Source organism: Phyllopteryx taeniolatus, chromosome 18 (assembly GCF_024500385.1).
Source record: "Phyllopteryx taeniolatus isolate TA_2022b chromosome 18, UOR_Ptae_1.2, whole genome shotgun sequence".
In the NCBI taxonomy this organism is placed as follows: domain Eukaryota; kingdom Metazoa; phylum Chordata; class Actinopteri; order Syngnathiformes; family Syngnathidae; genus Phyllopteryx; species Phyllopteryx taeniolatus.
The window spans coordinates 18,187,511-18,204,911 of NC_084519.1; the positions used below are offsets into that span (position 1 = coordinate 18,187,511).

A 17,401-nucleotide genomic window follows, 5' to 3' on the forward strand; every position below is an offset into this window, starting at 1 on the left:
GCGTGGCAAGAAAGAGCTTGGAACCTCCTTTTGAAGAATTTGAAGAATCATCTGCCAAACTGAGTTGAGTTGCGTTCACTGCCTGCAAACTGCGCTCGTACAGTATCTCCAGTTGGCGCTCGCTCATTAGATCTCATTAGATTGTGCAAGATGTCTCTCTCGCGTTCTCTCTCTCTCTCTCGCTCTCTCTCTCTTGTTCTCGCTCGCTCTGTCACTCTGTCGCTCTCTCTCTCTCTCTCTCTCTCTCTCTCTCACCAAGGCATTCAGCCTCCTCCAGCACTGAAGGCAGATCGCTGAAGTCGTCCAGACCAGCGGATCCAGCGGGCTCCCCGAGACCCTGGAGGGATTTGACGGAGGAGTTTTTCCGGCGTGTCTAGCAGGTGCGCCACATCATGTCCTGCCCGCGTTTCTCCCTCCGCCGGAGACGACACACCGGAGGAGCCACGCGGAGCGCGCCCACGTCCGTCACGGGAGGCAAAAATCATCAACAACTCCAGTGAGGAAGAGGAGGAAGAGGAGGAAGGGGGCGGCGAGCACTTTATCGGAGATAAGGAAACCAAGAAGAGAGGAGATGGTAGAGAAGTAAGTGCCTCAAATGATTTCAATTCTCTTTTTTGTTTTTGTTTATTAATTCTTTATTAATTCAGTATATTTCGAGACAATCTCTTTCTTTTAGCTTGAACTGAAAAAAGCTTCTGCATAAGGGAAATGCTTATTATGCATTACTATTGCAAAAATCATGATTATTTGTTGGTACCTTTGTTTCGATTTTGACTAATTTTATTTTTTCATATTTTATATTAAATTTGCATTTTTATGTTGTATAAAAAGTAAACATTTTATGTTCATCATAACTATTTATAGTCCAATTTCATTTTTAAAAAATTATTATTATTAGTGCTAGTAGTAGTATTACTGTTATTTTTGTTATTAGATTTTTATTATTTTTAATCCAATTTGGTGATTTATGTAACATTTTTATATCTATTTTACAGTTATCATTTTGGCTGTATTTCACCCTTCATCCTATTTAGAAGGATTTTCTTCTCATAATATATATATATATATATATATATATATGTGTGGTTGCAAGATGGCTTTTATTCAGCTTGTGTTTATTGGCTGGTTACGCCTGTAAAACTTATTAGCAGCGCCACTAAAGTGGTTATGCAACTGCAGCCAACCACAGTTGCCGGCTAAGAATGCCTTTTAGTATTAATATTTTAGTATTTGATGAGTTTCCCTGGTACTGCGCTGTTTACTTGATTTTGCTGGCCGTAACCTGGTCCACTGTGACTTTGTTGTATGTTTTGATCTGACAACATGCAGTATAAACTATTTTGCATTTCAGTTGTAAAAATGATAAATCTATGAATGAAAATCACGAGTCATTATGAAAGGGATGAATACAAAGCTTTACTTGTATGCAATATATTGTACATGGATGGATGGAACATTGGGGAGCAATGTCGTTTAGTTATTGTTTTGTTTTTTAACTTTTTTATTGTTTTACAAACATTTTCTATTCTTTTACGCAGATGGATAGAGAGCTAGATAGTCCGCCCAGCGCCAAATGACTTGAAAAGGAGAGACACATTTTTGCTTAGATTTCATGAATTTTATTTGATTTTTATTGTTCTTATTTGTATTTTTTCTGGTTTTATTATTTATTTTATGTTTGATTTGATTTATTTTTGTTCTATTTTTTCACATTCTAAAAATCTTTTTCTAGAACTTTCTTTGATTTTTATGATCTATTATTGTTATTGGGATTCAACAAATATGGAGGCAATATACTGTATGTAAATATATAACATAATATATAATTTTAAAAAATTATGAATTGTTTATAAATTAATCATCTTTTTTTTAATTTCATTGAGATATGACCAGGAAAAAAAATATTTCTTGTATTACTTGTAGCTAGGCAGAATTCATCGGGTTTGGCATAAAAAAAAGACCAATCCACCAGTCAGGCCCACGTTGCTGTTTGAATGTCAAACTGCGAAGCCATCGTGCTCTGTATGAAATATAAAATGCGCCCTTGTTTAGTGGCCGCACCTGACCTCCTTGACCCCAAATCTGCCGCCCACAACTCCAAGCCCCGCCTGTCGTTCTCGGCCAAGTCGGTGGTGCTGACGTGCCCCGAGGAGGACGAGCGCGACGTCGCCCGCGCCACCGTCATGCGCTGGAAGACTGTGTCGGCCATCTTCTTCCTGGTGGTGGTCTACCTGGTGATCGGCGCCGCCGTCTTCCGCGCGCTGGAGCAGCCGCACGAGCGATCGCAGAAGTTGGCCATCCTGGCCGAGAAGCTAGACTTCTTGGCCCTGCACGCCTGCGTCAACTCCTCCGAGCTGGAGGATCTGGTCAAGGTAAAAAACATGATACACTTCTTTTTGGGGGAAATAACAAAGTTTTAACATTAGAGGTGATACAAGTACTTGCACGCTGTACTCAACTCATTCGGTGCCACAGATGTTAATATTTGCCCACAGGAATCCAAGCGTTTACTGCCACTGACGAATATATACGTCAAGTATGTTTTTCAACTGGTAGAGGAGGGTCTCGCCCAGCTTGTCTGTGAAATTCAGGTTTGTAAACCACTGTAATGACGAACAGATCGCTGGAGATGGCGACGTTGCATCGCTTTGGATTTGAGATCAGCGCAGCTTTTGAGGAGAAGATGAAGAAGATGCTAGCTAGCTAAATGCACGTCGCAGATGTTCTTTTTTTTTTTATTCGGGGAGGAGGACTTGACTCCAAAGTGCTCCGCCACGCGACGGCGTTTCAGCCGAACCGGGGTGTACCGGGCTCCGGATCGACTGCGACGCTAATGTGGACAAACGGTGTCGAAAACAGACGATGAATGGGTTCGTGGGATGAAATTGTTTCTGTGTGGCAACCGGGCCAACAGATGACGTCGCAGTCATAGAAACAGAAAGGCAAAAGACACAATTCAGCGTTTCTTTTTGTGAACAAAACAAAACAAAAACAAAAACAAAGCTTGCTCATTTGTTCCCATGCACTGACGTGGTTGCCGTATCTCACATTTACAATAAATGGATAATAATAGATAATAGATGCTCGAATGGCAGTCCACATGTATTATTATTCTTTTCTCCTTTTGCTTCTTTTTCTAAAATAGATTTTTTAGATAGATCTAATTGGCTAGAATGCCCTTAACGTTAGCAATGTAGTTAAATAGCACTACCCGTTGAATTGATGATGAAGATGATCTTTATTTGTAATTAGAAAAATAAAAACAAAACAAAAACTCATAAATGGTATGAAGACATGGTCGAAGAAACTACTGCGAGATAAATTACATTCCCAAAAAGAAAGTCCAGTTTTATTGCGCATAATGCATTATTGTTTCTTAATGTTCTGCCTCGAGTCAAAATGAGACGAGCGCTCCGCAGAGATCTCAAATGTTCTCATCGTTGTGAACCAAAGGAACTACGATTGATTTTATATTTATGTCTCTCACACTTAGGGGGGAAAAAGCCTGTTCTTCATTATACAAAGAGTGATTGTCCGCTGCCTCCCCGGAGAGCTTCCCTTGTTCGTTTCCATCTCACGATTGATGACCAATATGTACATAGACAGGCCCATGTACAAGCCACTGAGCTGTTTGTTTGTTTGTTTGTTTGTTTGTTTGTTTTTGGCTAAAAGGACCTTTACTGACATTTCAAGTGGCAGAAAGTCTGCAAAAGATGACATCGTCCCCATACAAGCAATAAAGCAGAAGTTATTAAGTCGGGTTAGCCGCTGTATGATACAATTGAAATAAATAAAGTTCTATTCTTTTATTGTCACACTTTTGACACTTTTGTCATTTGACGGTAATTCTTCTAAACCTTCAAACAACTGCTACTCGAACACACCCGGAGCGTCAACACATACAACATACAACATACAACGTACGTTCGTAAGCGAGCGCGAGCCGCCGTTCGGGGGCGTTCGACTTCTACTCTTTGATTGACAGGCCGAGCGTTTGGATCAGAGTAGACGAAGAAGTGAGCATCGCATAAATGACAATTCAATATCGCGTATTTTAACGGCCAAATATTCGACCAAACAATTTAATAACAAAAGTCTGCTAGCTTAATGCTAACAAATAATGTGAAACACAATAGACAGGCTAACAGAAAGTAGCATATCTTTTGTTTTTCCCCGAAAATGTCGGTTGAACACCAAATTGTAGCAATTGTGGGATGTTCCAACAGTCACGAATTGTCAGTAGCGGTGCACTGGCGGCACTGTTGACATAACAAATGACCGCGACGGCATTTGCAGTGCAACGTTGGCTCAACTCTTAGCATGTCTGCAAATGTTTTCATCAAATTGTCAGTTCCGCGAGAAGAGAAGAGCTTTATTATTTCCCTGGTAGATGAAAAAAGCTGTTTTTAAATGACGGAGTGCTCATCTTTTGCACCACTGGAAATCAAACACAGAGAAAGAGAGAGAGAGAGAGAATTGTTTGTCCAGTAATGAGAACTCGAAGCAGACAGAAGAAAATTGCTCTTGTGTTTCCGGCGGTGCCACCACTCGCCAGTCGCTAGCATAAAAGTCTGCTCGGACAAAAAGAAAAAGAGAATGAATCGGCGGTGTCGAGTGAGGTGCCAAGGAACGGACCATGCAGAAAAACCGAAAAGACAATTGTATGGGGCAACCGTACGTTTCCGTGTTTCTCTGAGCAGATTTTCATGTTTTACCAAGTTTTACCAAGGTACAGACCTTATTGCAACACAAAGGCGATCGGTCGTATGCTCCCAGGTTTGGGGAAGACCCTTTTCTGTTGCCACAAGGTACGGACCTTGCTGCAAAGTGAAAAGAACTCAACGTTCCTGGTACTTGAGTTGCATGTAGATGCACCAGATGCTCTTTGTTCTCCAGCGCTGTTAATTAGAGATGGATGGATGGATAATTGGATGTCGGCATCGCCTGTCAAAGCGATCCTCGTGAGAATTGGCGCGTTCCGCCGCCTTTCTCTCGTTCACCAATTGTGCCTTTTGTTGTTGTCGTCGTTCGGATTCCCTCGCTCCAGCAAGTGGTTTCGGCCGTCCGAGCTGGTGTGAACCCGTCGGGAAACTCCAGCAACCGGACGAGCCTGTGGGACCTCGGCTCGTCGTTCTTCTTCGCGGGAACCGTCATCACCACCATCGGTGAGCGTCCCCGCCAAAGCCGTTTTGCCGCAGTCGCCGTGCAATGTTGATGAAGATTTGAACACGAAACTGGCCTGGTGTCGTACAAGTGTGCAATCCTACACCGCGTAATAAGGCGCTTACGATATATCTGATTTTCGTTCCTCTTGAGGTGAACGTGAACGTTGGCCGCCGTCGTTTCCTCGTCGCAGCTCATCACGTTTGTCAGATGTTCGACGAGAAGCACATTAATAAACATAATAATTCATAATAATATTTTTTAGTGGCCGTCACTTTAAACGGCCGGCTCATTTTTCAACACTTGAATGAAACGAACGTGGAATACAGAATATATTATAAATATGATATATAACCATGAAATTAATACAAATATTTTTCCAAATAAATACAAATATACACATGCATATTTTATTGAATGTATTATTTAAAATATATATAGATATTAAATACACTATCAGGTATGTGTTGAATAGAAATAAAGAAATGGAAGAAATTGTTTTTATATTTTGTTTTGATAATGTATTAATAATCATAAGTTACTTTAAAAAAATAATCAAACAAAATGAATTATATATCATATTTTAAGGTCCCTGTGGATGCTTGTTTTATTTATTCTTTTATTATTTTTAATTATTTGTCCACTATTATTATTGTATGCTATCCGTATTATTTGTTATATAATATTTTTCATTGATTTAATTCCTAATCCAAATACAGTTGGCTGGAAAAAATACAAAAATATATACAATACTTTATGGATATATGTATATATGTATACCTGTGTGTGTGTGTAGCTCTCAACCAAAAATAAACAACAATTATGAGATTAATAATGTATATTCATATTTCATCCAGGTCTTGTATTGAATCTCATTCAAGTCTGCTAATTTAATTGGTTACTGTTTGAAAATAAGATGACGCGTTAACCCGACCCCCCCACCCCCCCCCCCCGCCCTCCACACACACACACACACACCCCACCCCCAAAAATTTTGGGGGAAATCCTGCAGTGCCGTTTGACACCAAAACACCATTTTCCGTTTTTTCTTCCGACTGCTGACACCGAACAAGCTGCGATTGGCACGTTTCTCGCATTTAGCGTCGCTCCAGTCCCGGAAGTCGTCAGACAGACGATCGCATTTAAGCGGCGCGCGCTCCGTTAATCGCACGTTAACGAGACGCCGCATCAGCTGTAAATGGACTAATTAAACGTCTAATCTCCCCTTGGAATTGGAACCAACGCACGTTTTCCGGCCTCCTGACAGGATTTGGCAACATCTCGCCACACACGGAAGGCGGGCGGATCTTCTGCATCATTTACGCTCTGATGGGGATCCCCCTCTTCGGCTTCCTGTTGGCCGGCGTGGGCGACCAGCTGGGCACCATTTTTGGCAAGGGCATCGCCAAAGTGGAGAAGATGATCGTGGTGAGCCTCTTTTGTTTTTTTTCCCGGCGCAATGTCATATGTGTCATCTCTCTGTGAACGTTTGCCTCCCGCTACGCGTCTGTGGAAGCGGCGGATGCAGGGTTGCCATGCCAACAGACTCCCAGGTACCAAAAGAAAATACAGTTTTCTCACGACCTGAAATTGACAAGTAACATGGACACTTTGGCTTCTATTTCTTTATTGTAAGCTCAATGATAACTTCTTGCATGGGCTCCTGTGTGATTTTTGTTTTTTTATTTGTATTTTTTTTATCTTGATGGAAGAACACTTCATTATATTTAATTAGTCATAAATATGAATTAAAGGCCATAAAGGGATGGGAGACCATGTGGTTGGTTGGCAAGGAGTTTGTTGAATTTGAAATGAGATCGATAGGATGACAAACTAGACTTGATTAAAATATCACAGTAAATGATGATTATTATTATTAGTAGTAGTAGCAGTAGTATTAAATGTAATGTTATCAATGGTGTCTTTCTGGACCCTACATGTTGTGTTGTTTTCAAAAGAAATTTCCTCAATGATGGAGCGGAGCGGAGAGGGCGTTCAAGCTGCGTTGAAAACGCGCATCGGGATGAATTTGAAGGAGGTGAGGAATTCCCCTCGTGGCCGTCGGTGCTCGTCAGCCAATGGGAAACGTGCGTTTCCGCACGCCGTCCGATGTGAAATAACGCAAGATGCACGCGTGTCTCTGGAGCTCATCAATGTTACCGCCGCTCCTCCTGCACACTTGGAAACTCCAGCAGCGGTCTTCCTGTGCTCTCGCTCGGGTTTCGTGGCTTACGTAATATGGGGGGGGGGCTCATGTGGGAAGGCAGACTGGCGTCTGACGTGCGCTGCAAGAGACATAAATCGGCGATGTGCATCATTTACTTCCAAGCTGGAGCCGTGCATGTTGTGTCGGTCACGTGACGGCGGGCACCGGGATGTTTTGGAGGACGAAACAGTTTTGAGTCCTGCAAGGATTTGGCTCAGCGAGAGTGGACGAAATGGACAAACGGTAGAATGGGCCGAGTGCTCGCCTCATCTTATGGAAGGAAAATATAGAGAGACAAATGCACTCTTGTCATACTATGACTTTTTTCAATTTTATTGTGTTCTGGTCTATCGAGCAAAGCGTGCGGGAGGAAGTGTCGGCTTCGTCGGACGGGAGGCATTTGCGGGCCGCTTTGGAGCGCCTCGTTGTCGGCCGTGAGAGGACGCGCGTCACACGGAGACGTGCGGAAGTCCAAAGAGTTTGGGTTAGTTAGTTATTCCGACTTGAACGAACCGGGGCTTCGGGCTGGCGTGGCTCCTTTAGAGTGCCTCGTTGTTGCGGCGTGGACAAGCCCTGCGATGACCCGGTGGGATATATTCCAGCCGCCGGAGGCTTTAAGCGTTTTATATTTCTGTGGCTGAAACGCAGTTGTGTGTAGGAATAAGTACGACGCTAGACAAAGTAGCATATCTTTGTCCCGGTCGTAGAAGTCCGTAGTGTTGGACTGAGAGGACACGGCAACAGAGTGGCTTTTTTTTTTGGGGGGGGGGGGTTGTTTTTTGTGTGATTTTGAAGCCTCATTATTGTTATCAATATTATAACATTGCAGTTTTTGAAATTTGGCAGGGTTGTTAACAACACTCTTCTGTGTACCGTGTCACATTTATTTTCACTTTTCAGGGAGTTTCGGTCACCAACAGTGAGGTACTCACTGAGAAACTTGTTATCAGACCGCAGACGCAAAAAGCGCCGTCAAATAAAAGGCGCGCTCGGTCCAGCTGGCGTCTGAGGGAGACTTAACCCGAGCTGCCGAAGCGAAGCCGGAAACTCCTCACCGGCGTCACTCGCACTCGTTCTGTGTCGCCGCAGAAGTGGAAAGTCAGCCAGACCCAGATCCGCGTCATCTCCACGCTGCTCTTCATCCTGTTCGGCTGCCTGATCTTCGTGGCGCTGCCGGCGGTCATCTTCAAGCACATCGAGGGCTGGAGCACGCTGGAGTCCATCTACTTCGTGGTCATCACGCTCACCACCATCGGGTTCGGAGACTTTGTGGCCGGGGAAAAAGGTCTTTCGCTTCGCCGCCTTCCGTACGCTGTTCCCACGCCTTCTTTTCAAAGTTGCACTTGACACGAAGGCTGCCTGTAACTCGTCATTTCGGACTTTTTAGGATACGATTACGAGATGATTTCTCATTTCATGCCATTTTTCAACATTTACAATTTTTAGTTGTAAATTCTCCTGAGATTGCAGTTCCTTTGAGAAAAAAATGATAGCTTCTTTTTTTTCTTGTGAAATGAAAACCCTTCTCATAAATGAAATTACAAAGGTACTTTTAATTGTACATTGGAACTTCTTTTCTTAAATCTTCAAATCAAATCAAATGTTTCCCTTCTTGTAAACGATCCATTTTTAAGATGATGACATTTGATCCAAACAATTGTAAAAACATTGTACATGACAGCAAATGTTTTTCAAATGTTTATAACAGCTTTTTATACCAAACTATCGTTCTTATATAGTCACAACTTGATTCTGGTAAAGCTTGCAAACTTTGCATCATTTTCAGAATGTTATGCGCATTTTATCCTTCTAAAATAACAACTTCCTACTTGTAATATTAACACATTCTAACTTTTCCTCTTAGTCCGTCTTTGTAGTTTGACAGACAAGCGAGAACGCGAAGAGCGGCAGATGGGCGGCGAGCGCGGAACACTTAAGCTGTGTGACTAGATTCTCCCGAGCGGACCTAACGATTATGGATTAGCGTCTGTGCCAACGCGGTCGGTTAAAAAGTCGACTCCGCAGGCTGTCGTGCCGCCGAAGCGCGTGTCGGCGGCACCGCTTCCAGATGAATCCAAATCTCCGCTTTGCGCCGCGTCAGCGAGTCAGGCCGGGCCGGACGGCTTTTATCCAAGGAACGACGCTGCCCTCCGCTACTCTCGTGAACTCATTCACCGGAAATGTGTATTTTTTTCAAATGTACGCGTCTTCCCTGGTTTCCTTCCGTTAAGAATCCGACCTTACATAAGAAGGAAACTGTCCAAAGGTTTGAAAAGTTCTTTATTCGATAGCTGAGCGCGGCTGTGCTTGCGCAGGTGGTTCCGAGAGTCCGGAGTACCTCAAGTACTACAAGCCGGTGGTGTGGTTCTGGATCCTGGTGGGTTTGGCCTACTTCGCCGCCGTGCTCAGCATGATCGGCGACTGGTTCCGTGTCATCTCCAAGAAAACCAAGGAGGAGGTACCTGGGGGGGGGTTGCTGCGATATCCAATTTTTCCTCATCGGCAGGATGCGTCGCATCAAAACCGTGTTGAGAGGCTTTGAAGGCCCTCCCCCAAACTTCGCGTGTCAAGAAGGGCAGGGACATCGCAACGTTCGGCTCATCCGTTCTCAACGTCCGACGACGACTCGAAGACATTCGAGCTTCTCGTTGCACCGTTGCCGTTTTACCTTGCGGTGCTTACGCTGCCGTTTTTAGATGAACTTTCGGAATTTGTTGCTGACTTCTTGACCCGTGCAGATAATATATTCGCAAAGGGTGACTTTCATATTCCTACCGACATATGCCTATCTTAGCGTGGTGTTTCACACAATAACTGATCCTTTGGATTTCATGAACCGAGCCCGAATAATGATAATCATTCAGATTTGGTACAACTCACCGGGGCCCTCGTGACCCCGTGACCTCACCGAGTGTACAGTAGAAAGCGTTACAGTGAAGAAGCCATGTTGGGCCTGACCTGTTGCACCTACACATACTTGCTCGTAGATGACCGCAATGTCCAACATGTTGATTCCAAAGTTGCCACAACGTTGAAGGAAGAGGGCGTGTCTTGCGGGATCAAATGATGCCATAGTGTTGCTTGAAGTCGGGGGGTGTCAAAGTCATTTTTGTCGCGGGCCACGTTGTAGTCAGGGGAAACCGTACAAATCTTTAATCGCCTCATCCTCTTTATTTTGATTGTTTATTTTTTGGCTGTAACGGCCTACCAGCCGAATCACCTCATCGTATCATCACACCCGAAATGTATCAACTCGTTTTGGAATCAGAAATCAAGGCTAATGTGTTTTTCAACTATTGTTCGTATTTGGCAACACAAACATGCTTACAATATCTCAATGTTATTTACGAAATAGGACAATTTGAAATCTCGGTACAGATTTCGACAAGAATCACGGAAATCGACACGCATGATTCAAATCCTGTGGCGGGCCCGGCTCTGGCTCCCGGGCCTTGAGTTTGACACCGGCGCTATAAGCGAAAACCCACGATTGCTCGCAGCAGCTTCATCCTTTATTCACACGTGAATAGAGAGCGCATCGCACATTTTGTACATACATACTGCGGGTCGTCTCCCGCATTGCAAACGACTCTCTGCTGTGCAACCCATCGGGGGATTGGCTGTTTTTCTCTAATTAGCGGGTACAGTACACGCTGGCAGCTCCGCTCGGAATTTCAAGCTTCGCAAGACGTGCGGACAGACGGCCAAAGTGAGGAGGAGGAGGAGGAGGTGGAAGCACGCGCTCGAACCGTGTGACGCCGCCGTGTGCGCGGCAGACATACGTTCCCGCCTAAACGGGCCGAAGCTTTAACCGAGCACACTTCAGAGCCTGGTAAATAAATAAACAGGCCGCAGAGACCCGACGGAGCGCCTCGATCGATCGCGCGCTCGCTCCCGAGCCGGCGTGTTGGACATATTCGAGGATACGCTCGCCGCTCGTCACGGTTCGGCCTGGAACGCGAGCTGCGGAGTCAACGACATTTTATTCATCTCTTTATATGGCGTGATATTCAAATGATAGGTGTCATTTGCTAAACTTCCAACCAGAGTCAACGGGTGAACCATTTTTGCGCCCCAGAGCGGAACAAATGTCCGTCACCAAAACAGACAACGGAGATGAATGAAAGAACTTCACTCATCATTACCTACAAACTATTTATCTCAAAATAGATAGACATACAGTATATTTTTTATTTCAGTGTCAACATGATTACATGTTATATTAGATATTTCATATTTTTGGAAATGTTTCACTTTCAAGGAAAGTAACGCTACCGTGAGTGGTGGGGCGGCACCCTGGCGCCCTCTGTTGACCAACGGCCGCTGTTTCCATGGCTGCTAGAAAATCATTTGGTTTTTCGGCCTTTGCGTCCGTGACCACATTCCAATGTGTGCAAATCCTAAGCCACTTTGAATCAATATATTTGATTTCATGTGTTTGTTTGGTTTTTTTCAGTCAGCGACCTCGAGAACGCAGTCTGTTGGGCTGAATTACAAAAATACAACATTTGAAACAAATATGACCGTCTATCCAAAGCATGTACAACTGATTTTATTCATACATTTTAAATGTTTCATTGGAATTTTTCATCAAGGGGCTCTGGGCTACTCTTGCTGTCTTGGCAAATGACAGAAAATACATTTTTTTTAAAAAGCCTAAAAGGATAACATTATGAGTGAATTTCATCGCATATTCAAAGCCTCTGCGTACATTTGAATTTCAATTTTGGTTAGAGGCCTGAAACCCGCACCGTAGGTTGGGCCCAAATTCAAAATGGCGTCCTCGGAGCCTGAGCTTTAACTGGTGGATTTGTGGCCGCAGGTGGGCGAGTTCCGGGCTCACGCGGCCGAGTGGACGGCCAACGTGTCGGCTGAGTTCAAAGAGACCCGCCGGCGCCTGAGCGTGGACATCTACGACAGGTTCCAGCGCGCCGCCTCCATCAAGCGCAAACTGTCGTCAGAGCTGGGCATCAACGCCTCCGCCAGCCAGGAAATGACGCCCGGCAAACGGACGCTGTCGGCCAACCTCGCCGACGAGCGCGAGGCGTACTCCAACTTGACTCTGTCGCTCACGCCCGTGCCGGGCGCGCTGACCCGCGACGGCGGCCTCTTCCTCAACGGCCTCAGCCCGGACTTTGCCGACCGGCTGGAGGTCGCCGTCGTTGAAAACTCCGAATGAGGACACGTTCCAAGCATTCCCGTGCACCGGAGGCTCGTACGGGGGAGGAGCCTCGAGAAGCTCGCAACGTTCCGTCGAACAGGGGCGTAGCCAGAAGATTTTTCGCGGGGCGGCCGAAATCGATCGTCGAAGGGGCCGCGGTGCCGATGCTACTTTTCCGCCTTGCAAAAACACGATAGCGGTGGCCGCCGGGTAGCTCCGCCCCTTCCATCGACACGGTCTCATGAGAGTTTAGTAGCAAATATTACAGAAAGTTCAGTCGCATTGCTTCGAAGAGGGCTTAGAAACCTAAGCCACCTTCGCAGCAATCCGCAAAACATGGCCGACCCGACATTCCAGAACTAGGGATTCGAAACCTTTGGGGTGCGGCGAATTTTTTTTATAATCCTAACGCCAACGAAACATAACTACCATGTACGCACCTAAGTGGCAATGCAATATTTTCAACTGAAATATTCATGACTTGTTTAATAGAAATTCACTAAATCAAATGCAGCTGCATTAAATTCATTACAGTGGAACCTCGATAGAACGGATTAATAGGGGCGGGGGGTCGTCCCAGATAGCCGATTGGCCGTTAAATTGAAGCACTTTTTCTTAAGCCATATGCACCCATATTACAGTACGGTACAAAATTATTGTTTTCAGTTATTTTTCTCGTGGCCTTAAAAAACGCCCGGTACAGTCTCAAGTTAAGCTTGAAAATGTTTGAAAGTTTCATATTTCATCCAAACGCCGGTTTCCTTGGTCACAGTGACATTGTTGACGTACAGTACTCATCGTAGGCAAGTGGCTTGTGAGGAATTAGTGTGCTCCCTCGCTCCAAATCCGTTGCCAAAGGCGAACAGCTTGATAACAAAAAAAATCTTACTGTACCAAAAATAGCATGTTCCACACTTTAGAGACTTGTGTTTTGTATTCCTCAGAGCCATGCCACTCTCTCTCTCTCTCTCTCTCTCTCTCTCTCTCGCTCTATGCACAATAGACAATACATAGATGGTCGCCACATCAATGCCCCGCATTCAACATGGCCGCCACATAGACACGGGAGGCCCGTCTTTTGGAATTGGATCTGTTTTTTGTATCTCTGTGAGCCGTAAATACGTCAGCCCCATTCTCTGCCTGCGTTGCGCCACAGCGCCAGTAAACAACAGTGGCCAATTATGGAACTAAAAGACTTCGTCAACGGCAATTTAAGTGACAAATGAAAACTATTTTTGGACACATCGTTCAGTTCCGACGCTCCGTTTTCTCGAAGATCCACTGTTCAGCGACGCGACGCAAAAGACTCAAGAAATATGGCCGCCATGCAGCAAATCGCTCCACAAAAATGACCAACATGATGCCAGAGACTCCGCAAACACGGCCGGCGTGCTGAAACTCTGTCCGCAAACATGGCCGACATAATCCAACACATTCCAACAAGATGGCAACCGTGCTACAAAACACTCCACGAACATGGCCGACATTGTAGATAGATGCTATTTCGATATTCAACTAATTCATCTGCCATTTGTAAAAAAAAAAAAAAAAAAACCTACAAAATACTGGTGAGAACAAACTCAAATCGGAGTCAGAAAAAAAAATCAATCAATCAATCAAACAGAAGAAAAGGAAACGAAAGAAATCAAAGCTTTGGCAAATCTGGGTCGCTGGACTTGTGAGCGACTCTATGAGCGATTTACCCACGAGGCTCAAACATCTGCATCAGATAAACGAGGATCCTCGGCACCTGACCACACACTTCAGAAGGAATGTGCTTTTCGTAGTCTTTTTTTTTTTTTTTATACATATGCCTTGTTACGTTTCCTCTCAGTTTGGCCCCTCGCTCACAAGATGAAGACGAATGTTGACATTTATTGTTGTTGTTGTTGTTGTTGTTGTCCCCGGATGATTGACAGGCGGCCCTTCACCCCGAAGGCATCGCCCACGTGTGCCTTACTGGAACGCTCGCAGTCAACATGCGTGGAAGACACGAGGTAGTACCAACGCAGCGGACGCTCTGAAAAGGACGGCAATCTCGGCCAATATGTGAAGCGAAGCCGCGTTCGTCACGGGGGATACAGAATGTTCCGGACCGACCGGCGATTGGAGAAAATCGACGATATAGACCGCAAGGGTGTCAAACTCATTTTTGTTGCCGGCCACACTGTAGCTATGGTTTTCGAGCGCCGTTTCCCTTATGACAGTGAAAGCATACAAATGGGTAATTGTCTCATCATCTTATTACATACTGTAAATACACAAAAACATTTATGGAAAACTAGTTTTGAAGTAGGAAGTCAAGGAAAACAACTTGTTCAATTTATTTAAAAAGAAAAAAGAAGTTGTTTGCCAACACAAAATGCTTGGAATCGCTTGACGTTAATAAAAGTGGAGACAAGTTTTTGGCAATTTTAGCAAGAAAGGTGAAGTAGTAGATGCACATGATTTGCTTTCGCGGGCCACATAAAATGATGCGGCGGGCCGCATCCAGCCCCCGGACTTGAGTTTGACACCCGTGATATAGAGTGAATGTATTTTTTTTTCATTTTTTGTATGTAGTTTTGCCCCCTGTCACATGCTTCAAACCCATTTAAACTCACGAATACACACTTCAACTTATCCAACACACTTGTTAGCATTGCTGAGTGCCTGCTTTCACTTTCACGGTCAAGAAACGAGAGACGACGGCGTCGTACAAAACGTGCTCGCTTCGAGCTGTTGATTTGTCACTCCCACCTGAACTTGACAGTAAAACTGACTCGTACAACAAAAGAGAATCCCAAAGGCCAAAATGTCCGCTAGCTTAATGCTAACATATACGGCATCGTCTCCGCAGAATGTATCACGCGTTCAAGTGTCTTATGTTTTCATTGCTCAAGGCGCGCCGTGCGCTGTGTCCTGAACGCGACAAAGCAAAATGCATCGTGTCTTATCAAAGACGGGCAAAAGTATCGAGAGTTAATCAGTGAAGTAGCTTTTTCCGCTTCCTGGGTCAGGCGTCCCAATACTTTGTGTCCCGTCCTTAAGGCGTGGCTTTCTGAAGATGGATGATTGACGGGCGGTGCAAAAGGGGCGCTGTTGCGTCATACGTCGGGTCGCATGTTGTTAGCGTGCGACCAACTTCCAAAGCGCATCCGCTTGTTTTCCGTTAGACGGTTGGCGGGCACGCCGAATGTGATTTTTGCATTGGTTTGGAATGGGTCACTTTCGTCCAAATGTTGCCCAAAATACGTTGCAAAGTCAACCTTTCGCCACCTGCAACAACAAAACGCTCGCGGTTCGCCTTTTGCCAACTCGCGACTTTTCAAGCGTTGCATGCGCGTCGAAATGTTAGCCGACTTCTCGTGTACGAAATCTCGTTTTTGGCGACGACGCGGCCACGTTAGCTGTCAACGTCGCCTCAAACTGCCAAACAAACTTGGAAAACATTTGAAATAAAGTCTTTCATATGCAAAACGATGAAGCTTGTTTGTGTTTTTTTTTTTATTTTTTTTTTTATTATTACTCGCTGCCCCAAGGCAACCCCTGACCAGAAAACCAGAACCCGAAACCGCGCCACCTCCCGCATGTTGGAGATGTCAAAACATTTCACACAAAGTTTGCAATTAGTTAAATTTAGTCTGTCTGGAAAGCCGATTTAGAAACCCAACCCTATTTTAAAACCCTAATTTGAAACCCTAACCCTATTTTGAAACCCTAAATATGTTTTGAAACCCTATTTTCAAAGTCTAACCCTAACTTGAAACCCTAACACTAATTTTAAAGCGTACTTTGAAACCTTTACACTAATTTGAAACCTTACTTTCAAACCCTACCCCTATTTTGAAACCCTAACCCGATTTTGTTATGCAACTTTGAAACCCTAACCCTATTTTATAACCCTACTTTGAAACCCTAATACTAATTTGAAACCTCAACCCTATTTTGAAACTACTTTGAAACCCTAACCCTCATTTTAACCCTACTTTGAAACCTTAACTATCATTTTAAACCCTACTTTGAAACCCTATCTTAAACCCTAATCATTTTTGAAACCCTTATTTTCAACCCTAACCCTGTTTTGAAACCTTGTTTTTTCCCCTCCAGATAATCCAACTTTATTTCCAAAATGTGACTTCCCAAAATTCAACTTTATTTCACTGAGATCACGAGATGACACGTTATTGTCTTAAAACAAATCTTTCTTCTGATAACATTCCGCCTTTTTCTAATCCACTTTCAAAAGTGACAAAGCGATTTTAGTGTGCTTTGTCGACGATGACAGACTTTTATTTTATTTTTTTAATTGAGGAGGCGGGCGCTGGGACCGGACCGGAAATTAACAAAACAATGAAAAATACATTTGAAAAAACATTTCAAAACTAAAAGTAATACTAAAACTACTGAAAAGTGAATAAAAAAAAAGACACAACAAAAGCTTGTTTGTTTTTCTGATCCAATAAAAAGAATAATTGCTTCATTTTGAGTTGAGTTTTTTTGACTGGACAGAAATGATTTGTTGATATCATCCCAAGCCAAAGAAGCGAAGTCAATCAATCTATGTGTAATAACAAAATGTCTTCAAATAAGCGTTGCCATAGCGACGGCTTTGTCTTCTTCTGATAAGCCAGGGTGTTCTTTTCATTTCACTTTATCTACATCACGTTTTTGTGTTGATTTGGGGAAATGTGGCGTCCGTGTGTGGTGGCCACAATAAGACAATATCCCGCAGTGTCAACTTCATTTCCCTTCTGGGACAATAAGAAAACATTTAAAAATAAGTGCGGGGGCACGGTTAGAGCGTCTGCCTCACAGTTCTGAGGACCGGGGTTCGATCCCCGGCCCCGCCTGTGTGCAGTTTGCGTGTTCTCCCCGTGCCTGCGTGGCTT

The 17,401-nt window shown here is 44.2% G+C and overlaps 1 protein-coding gene across 2 annotated transcripts; it reads left to right on the top strand.

Annotated features, from left to right (window-relative positions):
* Positions 1 to 351: 351 nt before the first annotated feature.
* kcnk2b (potassium channel, subfamily K, member 2b) lies at positions 352 to 15,992 on the top strand. 2 transcript variants are annotated; one of them, XM_061753431.1, is made up of 7 exons: positions 352 to 582; positions 2,103 to 2,372; positions 5,048 to 5,165; positions 6,431 to 6,591; positions 8,459 to 8,654; positions 9,685 to 9,827; positions 12,192 to 15,992. In XM_061753431.1, exons 2-7 carry the CDS (start codon positions 2,184 to 2,186, stop codon positions 12,546 to 12,548), a joined length of 1,164 nt encoding a protein of 387 aa, XP_061609415.1. In that variant the 5' UTR covers positions 352 to 582; positions 2,103 to 2,183; the 3' UTR covers positions 12,549 to 15,992. The 2 variants fall into 2 exon arrangements, with proteins under 2 accessions (XP_061609415.1, XP_061609414.1); XM_061753430.1 differs by having other exon boundaries at positions 442 to 582; positions 2,053 to 2,372.
* The last annotated feature ends 1,409 nt before the right edge of the window (positions 15,993 to 17,401 follow it).